This window comes from Eleutherodactylus coqui, chromosome 1 (assembly GCF_035609145.1).
Source record: "Eleutherodactylus coqui strain aEleCoq1 chromosome 1, aEleCoq1.hap1, whole genome shotgun sequence".
NCBI lineage: Eukaryota > Metazoa > Chordata > Amphibia > Anura > Eleutherodactylidae > Eleutherodactylus > Eleutherodactylus coqui.
The window spans coordinates 484,014,869-484,036,786 of record NC_089837.1 but is presented as its reverse complement, the minus strand read 5'-3'; the positions used below and the strand labels follow the sequence as shown (position 1 = coordinate 484,036,786).

Genomic DNA, 21,918 nt, shown 5'->3' with positions numbered 1-21,918 from the left:
AGCGGATCTGGCGTTTTCGCTCCCGCATGACACTTCCCTGCCGGCCGGCCGGCCGTCTCATGTGACGCTGCAGCGGTAGGCGGGAAAGCGTTTTTACGCTATCTTCCGCTGTGTTACAGCGGGAGATAGCGTGAACAGACGGCTTCCATTGACTGCAATGGAAGCCGTCAGCGCATACGCCCGTGGCAAATAGAGCATGCTGCGGGTGAGGGCGGGAGATTTCACGGTGCGGAATTCCACGGTGGAATTCCGCACTGTGTGCCCTGAGCTATTAGGTTCAATAGAACCTAATAGCTGCGGGCACCGCAGCGGATTTTTGCCGTGAATTACGCGGTGGAAATCTGTTCATGGGAAGGAGGCCTAAGTCTTATGTGCGCAGAGTGTAAGCTCTTGCTTACGACCTGCAGGTTGCAAGTTCGATCCCTGCATGGTTCAGGTAGCCAGCTCAAGGTTGACTCAGCCTTCCATCCTTCTGAGGTCGGTAAAATGACAACCCAGCTTGCTGGGGGGGTAATAAGCAACAATTTACCTGAAAGCGCTGCAGAATAAGTTGGTGCTATACAAATACCAAGATTTAGTTATTTATGCAGTTTTTTTTTTTGTCTTTGCAGATAGACATGGTTTGAAAGAACCTAAAAAAGTAGAAGAGCTGCAAAGCAGGATTATTAATTGCCTTAAAGAGCATGTACCATCAAGCCTGAATGAGCAGAACAGATCCAACGGTCTGTCCAAGTTACTGGGCAAACTTCCTGAGCTCCGCACGTTGTGTACGCAGGGCCTCCAGCGTATTTTTTACCTGAAGTTAGAGGATCTAGTACCACCTCCTCCTATCGTAGAGAAGATCTTCATGGATACACTGCCCTTCTAAACCAGCACTGCACTTTTTTTTGTTTTTTTTTCTTCTGTTCATACACATACAGAGAAAAGGAAACCATGTGTGGACAACGGAGAATCCTGTTACAAACTTGTGGAACCTTTTTCTTTGACTTTAGGTGCCTAACCCAGTATATCCTTTTGTCTTTTGGGATTTTCTGGGTCTTATCAGAAGACTTCATTTTTATTCTATAATATCCAGATGTGCCTTTGGCTAAAAACAGACTTATATTTTTTTTTTCGTTCATCTTTTGTTTCTCTTTTTAAGTGTTTTTTTTTAAATACTTCCAGAATTCATCAGGCTACTAAACTGCCTTTCCTATAGCACTCCGGGACTGGACCGCTCCTTTGTAATAGACTTTAATTCAAAATACTGGGAGGCAGGCGCCACCTCCCCACTTTATCCCATCTGTCTTGAAATGGGCCGGAAGGGATGGAACCTATCCTAGTCGCAGCCAGTTTGTAAAGTCTTGTACATAAATGATGAGTGAACTGTATATAGTATTACGAATACAAAGCTACCCCTTGTTATGGTCACTATGGTTTTCACAGTGTTCTGGGCTGTGTGTAAATATGTGTAATTTTTTTGAATAGAAACATTTATATTTGTGTATCCTACTGGATTTACAGTATGTGTTTTTCTGATTAATATATATTTAATATATTGAATAAAAAATGCTGTAATAGTACCCAGTTTCTCATTAGCAGCTTTCTCTACCTAAGTGTCCTTATGCGTTTTTGATACTGTTGCTGGAAGTTTTGTTGTAAAAGACCCCTAAGATGGACATGGTAGTATTGTACTCCAAGTCGTGCCACCAACCTGGTACTAGTTTATAGCTCAGTTCTTGTATCTGATGATAGCTGCTCAATGTTCGCCATGCATCGTTGGCTAATATTGATGCATATGTTTTTTTTGTTTTTTTTTGTTTTTTTTTTAGACTTGCCCAAATTGGCTTTGGGCAGAGCATTTATCAACCTACTCTTAAGTCTAGCTAGATTGATGGCTGTAAGAAAATGATCATTACAAAGTATTCCCCCAAGGCTGGATTCGCACAAACGTATATTGGCTCGGTTTTCGCGCCGAGCCGATATACGTCGTCCTCATCTGCAGGGGGGGGGGGGAGGATGGAAGAGCCAAGAGCAGGAACTGAGCTCCCGCCCCCTCTCTGCCTCCTCTCCACCCCCTCTTCGCCCCTCTGCACTATTTGCAATGAAAGGAGGTGGGACGGGGCTAAATTCTGAGAATTAGCCCCGCCTCTCCCCATTGCGACCTGCATCGGTGGCCTATGTATGAAGAGAGATCGCAGGGTGACCTCTCCATACAGTGCGGGTGTCAGCTGTTTATTACAGCTGACACCCGTGGGCAATAGCTGCAATGGGCCGTGTGGCTGATCGTGACTATTAACCCTTTAAATGCCGCTGTCAATTCTGAGATCGCAGGGAGCCGTAGGGGTGTCATGGCAGCCAGGGTCCTTCTGAAAGGCCTCAGGGCTGTCTTGAGAGACTGCCTATGAAGCCATCCCCGTGGGGTGGCTTGATGGACTGCCTGCCACATTGCAGTATGATGTAATGCAATGGCATTACATTATACTGCAGGAGTGATCAAAGCATTGCTAGTTGTGGTCCTTCAGGGGGGCTAAAAAAAATAAGATCAATAAAGTGTTTTGCTTTTTGTTTTTTTACACAAATTAAATCCCCCCCCCCCCCCCTTTTGCCATATAAGTAATAATATAAAATCTAAACCACAAAACAAATCTAAACCACAAAACAAATACATTGTATCGTTGCATCCACAAAAGTCTGATCTGTCAAAGTAGCGCATTATTTACCCCACACGGTGAACGTCATCTGAAAAAAATAAAGAACGCCAGAAATGCACTTTTTCAGTTACCCTGTCTCCCAGAAAAAATGCAATAAGAGATCAAGTCTTATGTATTCCAAAATGGTACCAACATAAACTACAGGACATCTTGCAAAAAAATGAGCCCTCGCACAACTATGTTGACAGAAAAATAGTTATTGCGTGCAGAAGATTGCGGAAGAAAGTACAGATAGTCCCCGACATGCGAACATTCGACTTACGAATTTCGCTAGATACGAACTATCTGTCCTGCACAGTATGATGTAATGCTATGGCACTACATCATTCTGTGCAGGGAGCGGAGAGGCTTCTATCAAGCCTGATAGAAGCCTGTCCGGTCAGATCGCGGTTGCTAGGCAGCCGGGGGCCTTCTGAAAGGCCCTAGGGCTGTCTATGCAGCGCGCCTATCAAGCCGTGCGCTTGATAGGCACTCTGCATAGGCAGCCCTGGGGCCTTTCAGGAGGTGCCCGGCTGCCTAGCAACCGCACAGCGTCCTGCGATCTCATCATGGGACGCTGTACGGGCCCCCTGAACGTCAGGTGCAGGCTGTTTCTTACAGCGGGAACCCGGCGGCAGCAGTTCCGACGAGCCGCGCCGCTCGTCAGAACTGTTAACACTTTAAATACCGCTGTCAGAGCGGTATTTAAAGTGTTAACAGTTCTGACAAGCGGCGTGGCTCGTCGGAACTGCTGCCGCCGGGTGCCCGCTGTAAGAACAGCCGGCACCCGACGTTGTACGGAGCGGGATCCACCCGCTCCATACCATTTGTTCGACTTGCGAACAAAACGGACTTGCGAACGGGCTCCCGGAACGGAACCTGTTCGCAAGTCGGGGACCACCTGTAATGTTTAAAAAATTAAATGTCTTTGAAAAAAAGTACTACAGAAAAAAAAACTAGACAAGTTTGGTATTGTACTGACCCATAGAATGACGTTATGGCATTTTTGTTGCAGTTTGTGTGTCGTAGAAACAAGATGCACTAAAAGATGTTTGGGTTTTTTTTCTCCATTTTACTCCACTTGAAAGTCTTAAGTTGTTTTTTTTTTCATTCCATTATACAGTACGTTAAATAGTATCATTGAAAAATACAACTCTTGCCACAAAAAACAAGCCCTCAGACAGCGACGTCTATGTATAAATAAAGGAGTTGCATGCATATATACATAAAATTTTATATATGGAAAAATGAAGATGGGGGGGCACGGCGCGCATCATTGAGGGGTTAAGAGAAAAGATGGCGTTCCTGACCCACGTGTCAGGCCTCACACTAGCCAAGCTAGAAACCTACTACACACTAAGGGGCAAACACCCCAAACAGCTGTCTGGGAGTTGAAAGCCAGAATCCATACACTGTCACTTGTATAAAGAGTCTGACATTGACTTGCAGGAATGCAGCCTTCCAATAGGTGGCGCTGCAGAGGTATTGTTCCAGTCCCTTATTTAGAATGTGTTCCAAACGCATCCATAAACTATAGGGCTGTATGTGCGTAATAAATGGCAAAATAAAGCGTGCTGCTGTTTTTTTTGGTTTTTTATTTCTCTTCTGAGCAGAATTCTGTACAATAAACACAAGTGTGAATGGAGCGATGAAAATCAATGTGTTTTCATTTGACTCCATTCACCCCATATTATGCACGTGTAATATGCAATTCAAATAAGTTTTGTGTGAGCCTGGCCGAAGTCAGATCTTTCTATAATCTACTGCAGTCTTTAGTATTTAACCTTTTTTTTTTTTTTTTAAATTGCCAAAGTTTCGACTTTGGCTGGGCTCACACGTGCGCTGTACACCTATGTGATGCATGGTAATTCGCAGGCAATCACATTGCCTAATGCAGTTCCACTCTCGCATATCAGAATTGCATAATATGTAAGTGCTAAACAGCATGTTCTATTTTACTGCGTATATACAAGCAGTGGAGCCAATTAACTATAGGCGTGTATATACATGCGCCCATACACAATCATATTGTACTGCGGGAAATACAATAAAAGTTTTAAAAAATGGTGGCCTGTGCATGACTATGTGCGTGAGATACTGTCATGCACAGTACAACTTCATGCAGCAGTAAGCTAGGTCACCGCCAGCTTCACAGTGGTACAACGCTGCGTGACCCACCCAGCATTTTATGCTTATGGCTGCATGAACTCTGCCAAAGACTCAATTTACAGTGTTGACCCTTATTTTTCAAGACTTCGGCAGTTTTCCCCTGACATGCTGGGGATCAGCTTCCAGGCTAAAACCTAACTAATGGCAACAAATTCTTGCCTTATCAGTACTTGGACGGACAAACAAACACACCTACATTATGATAAACTGCTTTTTAAGGATTGACCCCCCCCCCTCCCCCCCCCCCCCCCCGAATTGTGAGCCCACTCCCTTGGATGAAAAGCAACCCTACACATGAATGGGATCAGGATGCTTTACTGTTGGCATGAAACAGGACTCATGGTAGCGCTCACCTTATCTTCGGACAACAATCCTTCAAGATGTCCCAAACAGTCTGAATGGGGCGTCATCCGAGTATTAAAGTTATTGTAACATCCGCCAGTCCCTACTGATCATTTGGGGAGGAGGGGCACTTGCCACCGCTCATCTTGAGAATGGGGGCTTTGGGTCCCTGCTCTTCACTGCACACCCAGTAGTAAAGAGGAGATTAAATGGACTGACAGTTGTGCACTGTAGCTCAATTCACTTTCAATGGGACTGCCTGAGACAGCACTCGGGTGCTTCCGATAGCACACTATATTAATGGTGTTGACATGCTTTCTCAGCCAGCGCTCTACTTGTGATGTTCCTTTTGGGTTAGAAACATGACTACAGTGATCAGAAAAGGTGGCCATGGGACCCTTGTTTTTGGTATTGATGGGGGACTTGGCAAACCCCCACCGATCAAGTTATCCTCTATCCTGCCTAACTTGTAATTCTGGTACAAACCCTTCAAAGTATTTGGCTAGCGCAAAGGGTGAGTGAAGCTACACTGGCCATAGACACGTGTCCCCAAACTCCAGTCCTCACGACCCCAACCGGTCAGGTTTTTGGGATTTCCTCAGTATTGCACAGGTGATTGTCAGTGGCCCAGAGATTGTCTTGCATGGTCTCTCCTATAGGATATCCTCAAATTGTGACCTGTTGTGGGGTCATAAGGACTCAAGTTTGGGAAACCCTACTTTAGACAAATTGACTAAAGTCATGAGATGTTATTAAATGGGCTACAACAAGGGTTTACTGCAACTGAAGGCTCAGCCTGAAATAAGCAGACTCTTTGCATGTTGCTACAGTGGTAGAAGTTATGGTCCTCTTTAGGGAATCTTTGCTGGCTGGTCCTATCCTTTAACTGTAAATCTGGTTCAGAGGTAGATAAGCTGCTAATGCATATTTTTAATTTTTTTTTTGCAATTTCCAAACACATTCTCACTGGGAAGCCCTTTGATAACTGCCTACAAAGTTCACTGCTTGTATTTTATTTGGTCTTCAGGCTATAGCAAGTCTGTAGCCTCCTAATGGGATGCATAGCAGCCTCAGGAAACTTGGCTTCCGTAGCTGAAGATCATAAGTCCTGCAAGCTAATGAAGCATACTGGGTAAACTTGCTATACAAACCAGAGGTGCACTTACATTTTCCCAGACTTTAGTATTGATGGCCTAGACTCTAGGATATGCCATCAATATCATATCAGTGGGGTTCTGACTCCCGACACCCCCATGTTTAGCTGACTTAGAGTGGTTTTGGCAAGAGCTGTGGCTTCTTATTACTTACTAGGCACAGCTCTGTACATTTTGTATCTGTCTGGTACTGCAGATGATCAGTAGGGCTGCCGAGAGTAGCACTCCCACTGATCTGAAATTGATGGGCTATGCTAGGAATAGGCCATCAACATTAAAGTTCAAGAAAAGCCCTTTTAATGGAACTTTGAAATAAGGTCGTTTTTTTGAAAAGGCAAAACCCAAGAGGGAGGTTTCAGCTGACGGCAAGTTTAACCTTTTCAGTCTTAAGGTGACTTCTCCAGCTTGGAATAGGACTGTACTTCACATGAACTCTTCTACTGTACATGTGACACTTCCTGATATTCATACCACTGTTGGTCACAAGAAAATTGACTTGAGCGGGTTATATAATAACTTGGTGTAGGCAGATTTAGACATGTGCTCAGCAAGACAGATCGTCATATTGAAGTGGCTTTCAGAGGGCAAAATGCTTGCAAGTGTATTTTTGTAATTCTGTAGCTAAATACTGCAAAGCTGAAGCTGGTTAAGTGCAAGGATGAGTCAAAAAGTATCTGCATGTTGGCTGGAGAATTGTTCTTATAGTAAGCAACATTCAAAAAAGACATACATTGTATCGGAAAATAATCTCACTGCTTTCTGGAAGACTCTGTCCATCTGTCAACAAGCTTCCATATTCCTACATTAAAAAATGTTTTCGGCTGAGCTGCGAGCCACGAATACACCGCTGTCTTTACCTTTTATAAATCTTGTTATTTGTATAGCGCCAACTTACTCCGCAGCACTATCAGGTAATTTATTACCCCCCCCAGCAAGCTGGGTACTCATTTTTCCAACCTCTTTTTTTAGCTACAGTTACATATACACTGACTTACGGGTGACAAACTCACCTGTGTGTAAATTATTATTTTTTTTATTACTCTTTAGATTTTATGGCTTTTTCTATGGCTTCTAGTAACGACCACATCGTTGTATAATATGCTGTTAGCTAGGCATTTTAACCCAAGATCTAGATGGAACACTGGTTTGTTTAATGACATTTTTTTGACTGAGTGAGGAGTACTTGGCTTAGACGTTTTGGGAAACTCCATTCTAAGGGCTCATTCACACTTGTGTTTGGACTTTTTGTATCTTTCCTTTTTTTGCAGTCTGTAGTGCAATGTGTTCCGTTAAAGAAACCTAACAGAATTGAAACAAAATGAAAGTTTTCTGTTTCTTTGAAAACCCATATAAATCACTGGGGGGGGGAAATCAATTTTTGGAGCAGCGAAATGGAATTAAGATAGAATTAAACAATTGTAACAGACATAAAGCCTGAACGCAGGCTTAACGTAAGTGAGCACTAAGGGCTTTTACCCACTAGCGTTTTTTTAACGCTGCAATATCGCTGCGTTTTTTTTCAATGGGGCTTTCTAATGTTAAAATCGCATTTTTTTTTTCTTAACATTACGAAGTCCCATAAAAAAAACAACGCAGTGATATTGCATCATTAAAAAAAAAAACAAACGCTTGTGGGTAAAAACCCTTAGGCCTCATGTCCACGGGGGAAATCGGGCCCGCCGCGGATTCTTCATGCAGAATCCCGCAGCAGATCCCTCCTTTCCCGCGGACATGATGCTAAAAAATAAGAATTTCCTTACCTGTCTGGATGCTGCAGACCTGCCCTCCATCGCGGCCGGATCTTCTTTCTTCAGCCCGGCATCCGTCGGGCACTTTTTTTTTAAATTCCTGCTCTCCCGTGCGCGGAGAGAAGAAATTCAGGCACGGGTGTACCGTGGATCCGGACGGCTTCCATAGGCTTCAATAGAAGCCTGCGGGCGCCGTCCCCGCACGACACCCGCACTAAAATGGAGCATGTCGCGTTTTTTTTACCCGCACACGCAATCCGCGCCTGAAGGGGAAAATGACATCCGCAGGTATTTAACTACTTGCAGGTGTCCAAAATATCCCTATGGGGCACGGATCCACGTGCGGGAAAAACGCTGCGGATTTAAAAATCACAATTATCCCGTGGACATGAGGCCTTACTGATCTCTGATTATTACTGTAGAATGTTATACTGTTACTACTAATGTTAATAGGATGAAAAAGAGGAATTGGGTGCTCGCAGGGTAAGGTGTAACTAAGTGTCTAATAGGCACTTAGACATATAGGGGGTCTCACCCCTAGAGACCACCGCCCCTCGTCATGGAACAGTAAGGAGACTGGTGCCACTAGTACAGTATATAGAAGTTTATTATTCCAAAGCAAGAAAAGGTACAAAAGTGACAAGGAATGCGAGTATGGTCCAAGAGTTGGTTTTGCAGCGAGTTTTGGAGCTATAGTATTCTACTACTAATGTTAATATTGTACAATCGTAATAAACCACGTTTCTGAAAGCTGCTAAATATGTTTACAATAAAAAGTGAAAAAGGTTTTTTGATAAGGGGCATTGGCATGCCAATATGCTGTTGGAGTGTTGGCATACAAAGGTTTTACCCCTTAAAGACGCGTCCCAATACTATTTCTCAATTTTTGTTTTTTCCTCCCAACTTCCAAAAAGCATAACACTTTTCTTTTTCCATAGACAGAGCTGTATGAGGGCTTGTTTTTTGCAGAACAAGTTGTAGTTTGCAATTGCACTATTCTATGTACCATATAATGTACTGAAAAAACTATATTTTTAAGTGGAGTGAAATGGAAAACAAAAACCTAAATTCTACCGTCTTTCGGAGTCTTATTTTTCCAGCCTACAAACTGCAGCAAGAATTCTAACTTTATTCTATGGGTCAGTACAGTTATGAAGATACCAAATTTATATAGTTTTTTTTTTTTTACTGTATTACTTTAAAAAATAGATATCGTGTGGGTTAACTAATGCATCAGGACGCCTTCACACTGGTGAGAAAATCAATTTTTTTGTGATGCTAAAGTGAGTGAAAGCGCATGATTAAGAAGGCAATGAATTTCAATGGTCCATGAAGAAAATCGCGGCATGCCCATTCTTTTTACGATATCGTCCATTGCTTCCAATGGGGCCGGTGGCAGCATCGCTGGCCCTGTTGGAAACAATAGAAGATTGTGACAGCTGCAACAGGGAATTTCTTTCAGACCCACAGGGATGTGAGGCTGTTACATCCAGGGATTTAACCTAGTTCTCAATTGGTCGGCAGCAGCAGCGCCGGTCCCATCGAAAACCTAGGGAGAACAGCATGATCTCCTATCGCAGTGGCAGGGGATTCCTTCATCCCTGCTTGGAGTCCCCTCATCACTGAACACTGTGACAGCAGCGGCAGGAGATCACAATGTTCTCCCATTGCTTTCAATGGGGTTGGCGCTGCTGCTGCACCATTGAAAACATTGGGATGAAGGAATTCCCTGCAGTGGTATGAGGCTGTTTTCACATGAAACCGCCTCGGATCTAGGAGTTTTTAAAAGATTTGTGAGAGCGATAACAGGTCGTGAATCACGACCAGATATTGCTCTAGCCAGTGTGCCGGAGCCCTTACTTTGATAGATCAGAATTTTACGAGTGTGGACACCAAATGTATATATTTTTTTATATATAAATTTAGGAAAAAGTTGTTTTCCCCCAGTCGTCACCACGACAGCACCAATTGAGATTGCCTCCTCCTGATAGGACAGGAACATACTGAGAGGTTAAAAGCTCCCCCCCTTCCCCACTTTCCTCAGTGTCTTCCTGTCCTGCCAGGAGGCAGGATCTCTGAGAGGAGCTGGTGGAGAAGCCAGCCGGAAGCCTACTCACGGGCGGATCGGAGGGCAGTGGGTCAGCCTGTCCTCCCTTCCCAGCCAGACGACTCCCGGGACGCCACATGGGGTGGTAACCCCCGGGCCAGGTTCCTCCCGTGGCGGCCCATGGGGGGTACAAAGCGGGAGCCTCAGTCTCCCTCGTCCTCCCTGCACGTGATCGCGTCTGCATCAGGAGCGGAGGGGGCGGGGCTAAGCGCAGGAGCGCGAAAATTTAAAAAAAAAAGGAACATGAGAGAAGCCAGAACAAACCAGCACTACAGGTCGCAGGGTGTCTGCAGCACCGGTATAGTAATGAGTGCTCCAGCCCCAGAGACAGCTGAAACCTCAGCCTCAGCGGCCGTAAGTAGCCAGTGCGGCAAAAAATACAAAATGCAAAATCCAATGTATTGTATATGGAAAAATTGCATATTTACCCGCAAAAAATACAATGCAAGCATCCAGTGTATTGTGTATGGAAAAATTGCATATTTACACGCAAAAATGCTTTATTTGTCAGGGGGTTAAAAAAAAGACATCCCCCCCCCAGAACAAAACTCAGAAAATGCGTGGAATGCGGGATAAAAACTGCCAGCTACGTACCAGAGGCCTCTATGCAAGGCGTGCGTAGCTAGGCTAGTTAAAGAGGAATCAGGAGGACGTTAGGAAGCTGGTGAAAGAAGAGGTAGATCAGCCCTAACGTCACACCTGGCGCCACCAACGAAACGCCATAAAAGGGCGTATGCTCCTGACGAGCCTTCCGACTCCGAGAGTTCTATCGGGTCGGAGCAAGAGGAACAGGCGGCGAGGAGTCCTCAGATTAGGAGGACTACAAAAAATACTTATTCCATCAGGACGATTTAAGGGAATTAAGTCAGTCAGGGCGTACCCTATAAGATGAGGTATTTGGGGGACTAGGGGAGAGGCGCAAGCATACCTTCCCTGTCCACAAGAATATCACCAAAATAATCCAGAAAGAGTGGAGGAAATCAGACGCAAGCTCCTTCTCCACTAGAGGGGTAAAAAGAAGGTACCCATTCGAGGAGGAAGTTTGCGCAAGCTGGGAGGAGGTACCTAAGGTAGACGTCCCAGTGGCCAAAGTAGCCAGGAAAACGACCCTGCCCTTTGAGGACGCCGCACAGTTAAAAGATCCCATGGATAGCAAAGCTGAGGGCCTTCTAAAGAAATCATGGGAGGCAGCGGCAAACAGACTTAGGCCAGGGATCGCAGCCACTTGTGTGGCGCGAACCCTGGGGGTATGGCTAGAACAGCTACAGCTACACCTAACCAATAAGATGCCGAGGGAACAGATCCTAAATTCCCTTCCGATCCGGCGTATGGCAACAAATTTCCTAAACGGACGCCGCGGCCGAAACTGTCAAACTCTCAGCGACAGCTACAGCCCGGTCTAACTCAGCCAGAAGAGAGTTATGGCTGAAATCGTGGTCAGGCGACCTAGCCTCAAAAAATAAGCTATGCGCCCTCCCGTTCTACGGCCAGTTTTGTTCGGACCGGACCTTGACAAGATTCTAGAGAAGGCGGCCGACAAAAAGAAGGGATTCCCGGAAGAAAAGCCACAGAGAGGGAAGACCTTCTTCCAGGCCCCAAGGCAACAGCCAGAGGCCTACCGAGGCAAGGGCAAGACAGGCCGCTGGAGTTACCCCAAGGGGGGCAGAGGAAGGAACATCCTCTTTAACCCCCACCAGGGGGAGCCAAAGCAGAGACCCTGACGCCATCCCCGTAGGGGCAAGGCTGGGGGGCTTTGTGGATCAAGGGGCCGCGATTTCTGAAGGCCCATGAATCCCAAAGATCTTACAGCAGGGATACCGGATAGAACTGGTTTCCCTCCCCAGAAGAAAATTCATTATCACGGGAGGCTCCAAACAACAGCTACACCTACTAAGGCAAAGCGTTGGGGACCTGCAACAACTAAATGCAATATCCCCCGTACCGCAAAACGAGGAAACCCAGGGCCATTATTCCAGGCGCTTCCTAGTAAGGAAACCCTGCGGGAAACAGCGGATGATGGTGAACCTGAAACCTCTGAACACCCGCATCAGATACAGAAAATTCAAGATGGAGTCCATCTCCTCAACGATAAAGTTGATTCCCAAAGGAGCCTACATGGCATCCACCGATTTAAAGGATGCTTATTTCCACGTACCGATCCACCAGGGGTCCCGGAAATACCTAAGGTTCGCAGTGGATATGGGCAAAGGAATAGAGCACCACCAATTCAGATGCCTGCCCTTCGGGATCTCCTCAGCACCCAGAATCTTCACCAAAATTATGGCAGAGGTAGCCGCCTACCTGAGGAAGAGTCGGTCCTAATAATACCCTACCTGGACGATATTTTAATAATAGCAGAGTCCAGAGAACTCCTAACGGAACACCTGAGGATAGTGCTAGAACTTCTCCAATCCTTAGGATGGATCATAAACTGGGAAAAATCCAGCCTAGATCCCGACAAACAGAAAACGTTTCTGGGTATAACGCTCGACTCAGAATCGCAATGCTCCTGCCTACCCGAGGAGAAAATACAAAAAATCCGACGGCTAGTCAAAACCTTTTTACGGAGACGATTATGCACAGTTTGGGAAGCCATGTCTCTCCTGGGAAGCTTGACGTCGTGCATCCCAGGAGTGGCATGGGCCCAGGCTCACACCAGAGCCCTGCAGGCCTCAGTCCTATCCACGTGGGACAAAAGGCAGTCCTCCCTAGGGACAAGAATGTACATCCCAAGCATGGTGAAAACATCCCCGCATTGGTGGACATCCCCAGAGAATCTGCGGAGAGGGGTTCATTGGCTACAAAACCCAGCCACTCACATCACAACGGATGCAAGCGCCTGGGGATGGGGAGCGTATGTGGGGAACCAGTTCTTTCAGGGCCCATGGCCTCAAAGGACAAAAGAACAGTCCTCAAATTACAGGGAACTACAGGCCGTATGGCAGGCCCTACAGCAGTTAGGGAACTCGCTACGGGACCAGCATATAAAGATATTGTCAGACAATATCACCACGGTCGCCCATATACGACACCAAGGGGGCACAAGATCTCCCGCTCTGCAAAACATCGCACAGAAAATTTTCCACTGGGCAGAGGGCCGGATCCTCTCGATCACGGCAACCCATTTGAAGGGGACGCTAAACCAAAAAGCGGGCTTTCTCAGCAGGAGGCAAATAGACCCAGGAGAACGGTCTCTCTCCCTGAAAGCATTCAGAATCCTGATCAACCAGTGGGGGACCCCACAATTGCACCTGTTCGCAACCAGGGAAAATGCCAAAGTAAGCAATTTCTTCTCCCTCCGGCCAGGAGATTGTCCGACAGCAGTAGACGCCCTAGGCCAAGACTGGGGAGAGGGGCTGGTGTACGCCTTTCCTCCTATACCATTGATCCCCAGAGTCTTACAACATTTCAGAACCCAGGTATGCACACTAATCCTGGTGACCCCCTTCTGGCCCAAAAGAAGCTGGTTCGGTCTCGTAGCAACATTGAGCGTCCAGGACCCAGTCATCTTCCCTACCTGGACAGATGATCTATCGCAGTGGCCACTGAGCCATCCGAGCCTAGACAAGCTCCACTTAACAGCATGGCTCTTGAGGAATCCTCACTAAAAGAGAAGGGATTCTCAGAGAGAGTAGTAGAAACGTTAATGTCCAGCAGAAAAAAGACTACCCACCTTATCTACCAGAAAGTTTGGAGAAAGGTTTTCCTCATGGAGACAGGGAAGGGATCGCGGGGATTCTATCCCGGACATCCCTCTAATCTTAGAGTTCTTGCAGGAGGGCCTAGAGATGGGCCTCTCTCAAAGCACCCTGAAGGTCCAGGTCGCAGCCCTTAGCGCCATATGTGACACAAAGTTCGCAGACAACAGATGGGTCAACAGGTTCCTAGCAGCAGCAACTAGATTACGGCTTAGACCCATAAATCTTTTTCCAGCCTGGAACCTTAATTGGGCCCTAAGGGCCATGATAGCGGTACCATTCGAGCCGATCGAAGCACTACCCATAAAAATGCTTACTATCAAGACCATTTTCTTAGTAGCCATCACCTCCGCAAGACGGGTTAGCGAGCTGCAGGCCTTGTCCATTCGCCACCCATTCCTGAAAACCTCGGACACCAAATTAGTATTTAAAATGGACCCTGCCTTCATGCCAAAAGTAGTGTCACATTGTCATAGGTCCCAAGACATAATAATCCCCTCATTTTTTTAGTAAACCTAAAAACGAGGAAGAAAAAAACTCTAAGCTGCCTGGACGTTAGGAGAGCAGTCCTAGGCTACATAGAGGCGACAAGCCACTGGAGGTGGGACGACAACCTGTTCATCCAGTTCAGTGGCCCAAATAAAGGGAGCAAAGCAGCAAAAAGCTCCATAGCCAGGTGGATCCGCCTAGCCATCATAGAGTCTTATAAAGCCCTCGGGAAGGAAATCCCTTTAGCTCTTAAAGCCCATTCTACAAGGGCAGTAGCATCCTCATGGGCCGAACATAGCTCAGCCTCGGTCGAGCAGATATGCAAAGCCGCAGTCTGGAAGAAACCCCACACGTTTGTTAAACACTATAGGGTAAAAGTGCAGCAGGACCATGATAGACATGATGATTATTTATAAAATGTCTATCGATTTGTATAAACCAAATGTATTTTGCTGTTGTAATGACTTTTAGCTCTGGAGTTTTAATGGACACACACACACTCTAATCATGGTATTTACTAGACAATGGGATGGTGAAGGATGTCTGATCTAATGTTAGCTAAGTACATAGAAATTGCACAAGAAGCCTCTAAGAGTTAAGGGCCATAGTGTTATATGTATATACTTGTCCAATACTAAATAACACAGATACCTCTCCACCCCTCCCATCCTGAAGCTATTTAAACAATGATTTGTCAACTACACAGAATTCCTTAAGGTTGTCTGCATGCTAAGCAGACAAAGTCCACACTATGGCGGACGTGAGGAAGGGTGGGCAGAGAGGCGGGAGATTCTATATAACCCAGCGAATAAGAATATATATATGTTACTGATGTAATCTGTTGCACGCCCATTAAAGGCGGTTATCATGTGTTATAATAAAAAGCCTGAGCCTCTACACATTGTAGAGACTCTCCCGGTTTTAGACCAGCATTTGTGTCTGATTCTGTGCGACGATGTGTGCACACGATACAATTCGGAAGCTACAAAATACCCCAAAACCTGCTGGAGAAAACTATAATCCAGATCAGGACGAGGACATGGCCTTCGGCCGCGAAGTCCTCTCGGCAGCAATCCCACCCTAGGGAAACTTTAGTTGGTACGTCTCAATTGGTGCTGTCGTGGAGACGACTGGGGGAAAAAATGGATTATACCTACCTGATAATCAGGTTTCCAGTAGTCTCCACGACAGCACCCGTACCTTTCCCCCCCTAAATTGATAGAAAAGAAACTATGTAATATAATATAAAAAAACATACAGTATATATAATATAACTTTATTTTAAAAAACAAAAAACAAAAAAATCCCGGTTAAGGGAAAAAATTTAAGTTGAGCTCCTACCCCGGCAATTCGTTAGAATCCACTGAGGAAAGTGGGGAAGGGGGGGAGCTTTTAACCTCTCAGTATGTTCCTGTCCTATCAGGAGGAGGCAATCTCTCAATTGGTGCTGTCGTGGAGACTCCTGGAAACCTGATTATCAGGTAGGTATAATCCATTTTTTTTTGTTCAACTTTTTATACAGTTTTATTTTTTCTAATAATTATTAGAACTATTTTTTAACGCCTTTTTACATGTTATCTTTTTTAATCCCCACAGGGGATTTAAACTTGTGAATCTTTGATCGCTCTAAGAGTATAATGCAAAACCAAAGTATTGCACCAAACCACTTTCTGACAGGCAGTCTTTCAAACTACACTACAGGAGCCCTTCAGAAGGCCCCAGACTACCATGGCATCCCACGATCTCATGACGGGGTGGGGGGAACGGTTTTTGGGACCCCTGAATAACGATCAGGGCACTTAAATACCACTATCGGAGTTGACAGCATTTAACGGGTTTACAACCCTGATCAGCATAAGCACTGATCGTGGGTGTAAGCTGTCAGATTGGCCCCCAATCCCCCCCTGACATAAACATATGTCCTGTGGTGTTAAAGGGGTTGTCCCGCGCCGAAACGGGTTTTTTTTTTTTTCAACCCCCCCCCCCCCCCGTTCGGCGCGAGACAACCCCGATGCAGGGACGTACAGACAGCTTACCGGAGCGCTTACCTTAATCCCCGCGCTCCGGTGACTTCTATACTTACCTGTGAAGATGGCCGCCGGGAACCTCTTGCTCCGTGGACCGCAGCTCTTCTGTGCGGTCCACTGCCGATTCCAGCCTCCTGATTGGCTGGAATCGGCACGTGACGGGGCGGAGCTACACGGAGCCGCTCTCTGGCACGAGCGGCTCCATAGAAGATTACAGAAGACCCGGACTGCGCAAGCGCGGCTAATTTGGCCATCGGAGGCCGAAAATTAGTCGGGCTCCATGGGAACGAGGACGCCAGCAACGGAGCAGGTAAGTATAAAACTTTTTATAACTTCTGTATGGCTCATAATTAATGCACAATGTATATTACAAAGTGCATTATTATGGCCATACAGAAGTGTATAGACCCACTTGCTGCCTCAAGACAACCCCTTTAAGGGATTTTAAACTATCTGATTTCTATGAAGAATACAGGATCTGCTAATGCCACATCTATCAAGTCTTATGTCCTGTGTCTGACAGTAATAAGTTGTGAAGGTCCTGCTAAAGATTAAAGAACAGCTGCAATGCTCCAGTGTGAAGAGACAGACCTGACCTCAGGAAAGAGTACATTCCTGCCAGACCACTAACGTGTTAATAGTGGGGCAACTATTTTAACCTTGACACTCCTTCTGACAGCAGACTTTAAAGGGAGTCTGTCAGCTCCTATCAGGCCGGTTCTACATCTGAGTCGGAACCTCTGGACGGGGGTTTTGTTGTAAATTCGGCTAAAAACTCCAGAAGAAAAAGCGCTGCATACAAAATAAAAGCTGGCAGCTGGCCAGAAAAAGAGTGGGCCCCATTTTAGTCAATGGGGGTCCGTATGGCGCTATACAGTTCTATCCAGACAGAACCATTCGGCCGCGGCGTTTCCTCTTTCCTTCTCACAAAATGAAGAGGGAAAAGGGAATTCCTGACGCAGATTTAAAACCACCCTTACCCACAAACTAAACTTATAGGGTCATAGGAGAGGAATCACTGAATCCAAGGATGTGATGTTCAGTGTTTCCACACTGTCAAAGTTGCTGCTGCATGTAACTCATGGGCCACATAAGAGCGAGTATATAATGAAAGGACTAGGCACCTGAGGAAAAGCCAAATAGTAGAAACATATGATAAAGGAATATTGATTATCCCTATGAACCACCTGGTGGATTTGGGAGGCCCATTGTTGGCTGTCTGGCAGATATTGCCATCAAGTGATGAGTATTTAGTATTCCTGCTGCATACATAGCCAGTTTGAAGTCTCTGAATAAAACCTCCTGGCTTTCCTCTTGGCTGAAGCCTGCTGCCCATATGGACTTCAGTTCGATTGAAAACACCATCATTTAAGAGTCTTAATAATATCTCTCAATCATCATCGTTATATATTTACTACACTTAGTTTTGTGTGTCTCTTTTTTCCCATTTGTTTGGAGTCCACATTTTCCATTGCCATACACACAAAGAAATAACAGCATCATTGTAGACAGTATACAACGGGATACAGCTGTACTGAGCAGTGCAGATGTGATTCCCGTAGCTGTAAATCACTATTAACTGCAGCCACATCTCTGTGAGTCTCTCTGCTTCTGTCTCCTATCTCTTCCTCTTCAGTTTCACCTCTCCATAGACATCTATGGGCAACAGGAGACAGCACCCACTTCCTGTTATCCATCTTAGTGTCTCAGGAGACAGCACACAAACCCAAATACACTAGTGTGCCGGAGGCTTAAGAGTGATTTTTCAGCACAAAAACATCATTTTAGGTAAATAAAGTGATTTGCACTTTTGCTATTTATCACTATGGTTGTGTTCACTATTTAAGTCAACCATGAACATACAGGGGTTGGACAAAAATATGGAAACACCACATGAAATGCATGCCTTAAGTTACATGGGATTATAAATCATATCTCGATAAGACATGTAGAGACTGATTTTAAGTGGAGGTAATATGACACAGATGTTGTAGGGCAGAAGGGAACATCTGCCCGAGCAACAAGCTTCCATTGGTCAGGGGGTTGAGCCACTCATCTGCTGTTACCAGCTGGCTCCCCAAACCACCCAGAGCAGGGCAAGAGGTGAAGTAAAGACAAATTTGGTGGGAAAGCTCTCAGCCAAGCAGGGGTCAAAAGGGCAGCTCAGTGCTAATGATTAAAATCCCATGTATTTCCCAGTGTTTCCGTATTTTTGTCCACCCCCTGTGTGTTAACAATCATTTTCCAAAAGGCTCCACTTAAGCAAGTTAAATGAGATTTAACTCTTGGGCAGTAAAGATTCAGCGTAGAGACGTAAATACAAGTGGTTTTCGCTTTGGTTTTACTGCAACTTTGGATGGTTTTTGTGAGTTTTCTGCCACATGATTACTGCTGCACGTAAATATACCCCAATTCATTTTTATCATGGTTACCTAGCATAATACTTTATAATAATGGGGTAAATTTACTTCAATCCTATGTAAAGTTGCGCATAACAAGGGATATCATTTTGAATGAATATCATAGAATGGCAAAGGCAAAAAACAAAAAAAAAATATATATATCTAGGTTATTATGTACTCATACTCACAGATATATTGTATCTCAGTATTTTCCTGGCCAGAGGAATCCTTGTCCATGTTGCCATCTTCATGGTAAGTGATGAGTGACATCTACTCACATGGATCTGGGCTGCACCATAGGGGGTAAGACATTCGGTATTCACTGACATGAAACCCTGTCACACACACAGAGACCTCTGTCCCCAGTGGAATATGTCACCTGGCAGATCTGAAGAATACTTTCACCTGTTGCTGAGTAACTTTCCAGGCACTGTCACCTTTCAAAAATATCGCCTTCCCTTTATGGATAATGCACTAGTTTTCCGATCACCACATTGCTCACGTGTTTTAGTGCATTCTCCTTAAGCTGGCTCAAAACAAACGCTTTAAGGTGAAATGAGTCATTGATATCGACTGAAGGGAAATCACATCATAGCTTATATTAATTACCTCTATGAGATAACGTTGTTGGCCAATCATTGTAATAGATCAGACTGTATTATGATGTGACAGTTGTAAAGTCAGTTCGGATTCATGTCACAATGCTGTCAAGATTTTTAATAACCAAGAAACTTTTATTGAGTTTCTAAAACAAATATGGTGCCGCATTCATATGTGAAAATATAATCAAAGACTTAGGAAAATGATTCCAGAAGAAATAATACTAGCAATAATATAAACATTACAGCATTGGACAAGGACAAAGGCATGGATATAGTACTAGTAGAGATGAGCGAGCACGCTCGATTTAGGGTGGACACCCACTGGTGTTTTATTCTCACTTGCGCTGCGAGAGTAAGTGAAAACACTCGCAGCGCAAGAAAAATGCTGGAGTATCGCCAGTGTTTTCAAAGGGCCAGTGGCAGCAGCGCTAGCCCCATTGAAAACATAGGGAGAAGACCGCGGACTTCTGCCACAGCTGTCACGGCTGTGGCAGAAGTGCAGCATGCTATCCCATTGCTTTCAATGGGGTCGGCGCTGCTGCCGGCCCCATTGAAAGCAGTGGTTTGTGGCAACCCCCGCAGTATGATTTTAGGGGAAGGGCTTGAAATATAAGCCCTTCCCTGAAAAATCATCATTAGCTGCATAAAAAGAAAAAATTACTCACCTCTCCGCCGCTCAGACGCATCCTCCGGCTGGCTCCCCTGCACTGCTGTCCAGCACTTTCAGTAGGCGGGGATTTAAAAATCCCCATCTCCTGAAAGGGCTGTGCTGATTGGCTGAGCCAATTACAGCCAGCGCTTAGCTATTCACCCACGGGGATGAAGGAAACTCCTGCCACAGTTGTGGCAGAAGTCCGCGGTCTTCTCCCTATGTTTGCAATGGGGCTAGCGCTGCTGCCACTGGCCCCATTGAAGACACTGGCGATATTCCAGCGTTTTTCTTGCGCTGTGAGGCGAGTGTTTTCACTTGCTCTCGCAGCGCAAGAGAGAAAAAAACGCCAGTGAGTGTCCACCCTTAGGCTCATACTTGAGAGAGCATCGGTCTTTTCGAGTAACTGCTTACTTATCTGAGCATCATGCGGGGAGGGAGGGGGGTGGCAGGGGGAGCGGGGGGGACTTACACTATGTTGACAAAAGTATTGGGCCCCCGACCAATCTTGTGCTATCAGGCAAAGGGGACAAGCAAATCGAATGTGTGAGCATTAGGTATATAGGTATACACAGCAAATCCCAGTACTGAAACCATCAGGAGGTGTAGAGTTGACAGACTTTCAACCGGGTATGATGGTGGGATGTCACCTGAGCAACCAATAAGTGTAGGACATTGCAGCAATTTCGGACCTTCCAAAGTTCACTGTTGGCAATGTTACCCAGAAATGGAAAACCTCTGGTGTGTGCGGTGCAGCCTCATAAACTGACAGAATGTGCACAATGAAGCTTGGTATGATTTGTGTAGGCATCATGTATATCGTCCCCCGAAACACTCACTCAGGAGGTCTCATAGGCCATTGGGACATCCATTAGCATCATAACCATCTGTAGGGAAGGGTTACCATGGACTAGTGGCTGCATACAAGCCCAACATCAGAGCCATCTGTGATGGTGCTTGTAGAGTCATTTTTGGACTAAATGAGTGGAAGCAAGTGTTGTGAACAACTGAAAAAAAGGAAACCAACTTCTGATTGGATGGCCGCACTTAGGTGTGGCAGTTGCCTAGGGTGAAGTTTGGAGTAGGTTCTGTTATGGTGTGGAGGTGTTTATGCTGGGAAGAACTAAGACCATTGGTTATAGTGAAGTCCACCCTCAATCCTCATTGCCAATGGGTACAGGGACATTCAGGACAATGTGACATTACCTACCCTGTTGTAATACTTGGGTACAGCTCCATGTCTCTACCAACATGACCAAGAATCATATCATACAGCGCACAGTATTGAGGCTTGGTTTGAAGAGCAGAACATCAGTAAACTTTATTGGCCAGCCCAAATTCTAAATCTCTACCTGAAGCTCTCCTTGAGGAATGGAGGAAAATTGCTCCACACATCTAATGGAATTTGGTGGAAAGCAGCCGGGGAGGGTTACTTCAGTCACTGAGGCCAAAGTCGGCCCAACATCATATTGAAGAATGTGAATAAAATCAAATGTAATCACCTTCTAAGTGTGTCCCAATACGTTTGTCAACACAATGTATAGTCAAGATAGGATATCAATAGCTGATCAGCGGATTTCCACCGCCCAGGATCTTCATTGAACAGCTGTTTGCCAAGCCTTTGTGCTCATGCACTGAGCTGTTTTCTGCAGGAAGTAGACAGCTCCATTCTTACTACAGTGGCTAGGCTTGGTTTTGCAAGCCAAGTTCCCATTCACTTCAATGGAAGTTTTGCTTGTAATACCAAGTGTGGCCACTGCAATGAGAATGCAGCAGTCTGCTTCCTGCAAAAATCAGCTCAGTGCATGAGGGCACTGGCCCAGAGAACAGCTGATCAGGATGCAGGGCTGCATAGCCCC

At 45.5% G+C, this 21,918-nt stretch overlaps 1 protein-coding gene across 3 annotated transcripts in view; it reads left to right on the top strand.

Annotated features, from left to right (window-relative positions):
* The window catches only part of NR4A1 (nuclear receptor subfamily 4 group A member 1), an 84,149-nt gene that overhangs the window by 48,890 nt on the left and 13,341 nt on the right, over positions 1–21,918 (top strand). For 2 of the 3 annotated variants that reach the window (XM_066585967.1, XM_066585960.1), the window contains exon 7: positions 612–1,562. The exons of the other annotated variant lie outside the window; for it this stretch is intronic. In XM_066585967.1, coding sequence (XP_066442064.1) covers positions 612–868 — 257 coding nt within the window. In that variant the 3' untranslated portion in view covers positions 869–1,562. Of the gene's footprint in view, positions 1–611; positions 1,563–21,918 lie in introns of those variants that run through there. 3 annotated transcript variants of the gene reach the window in all.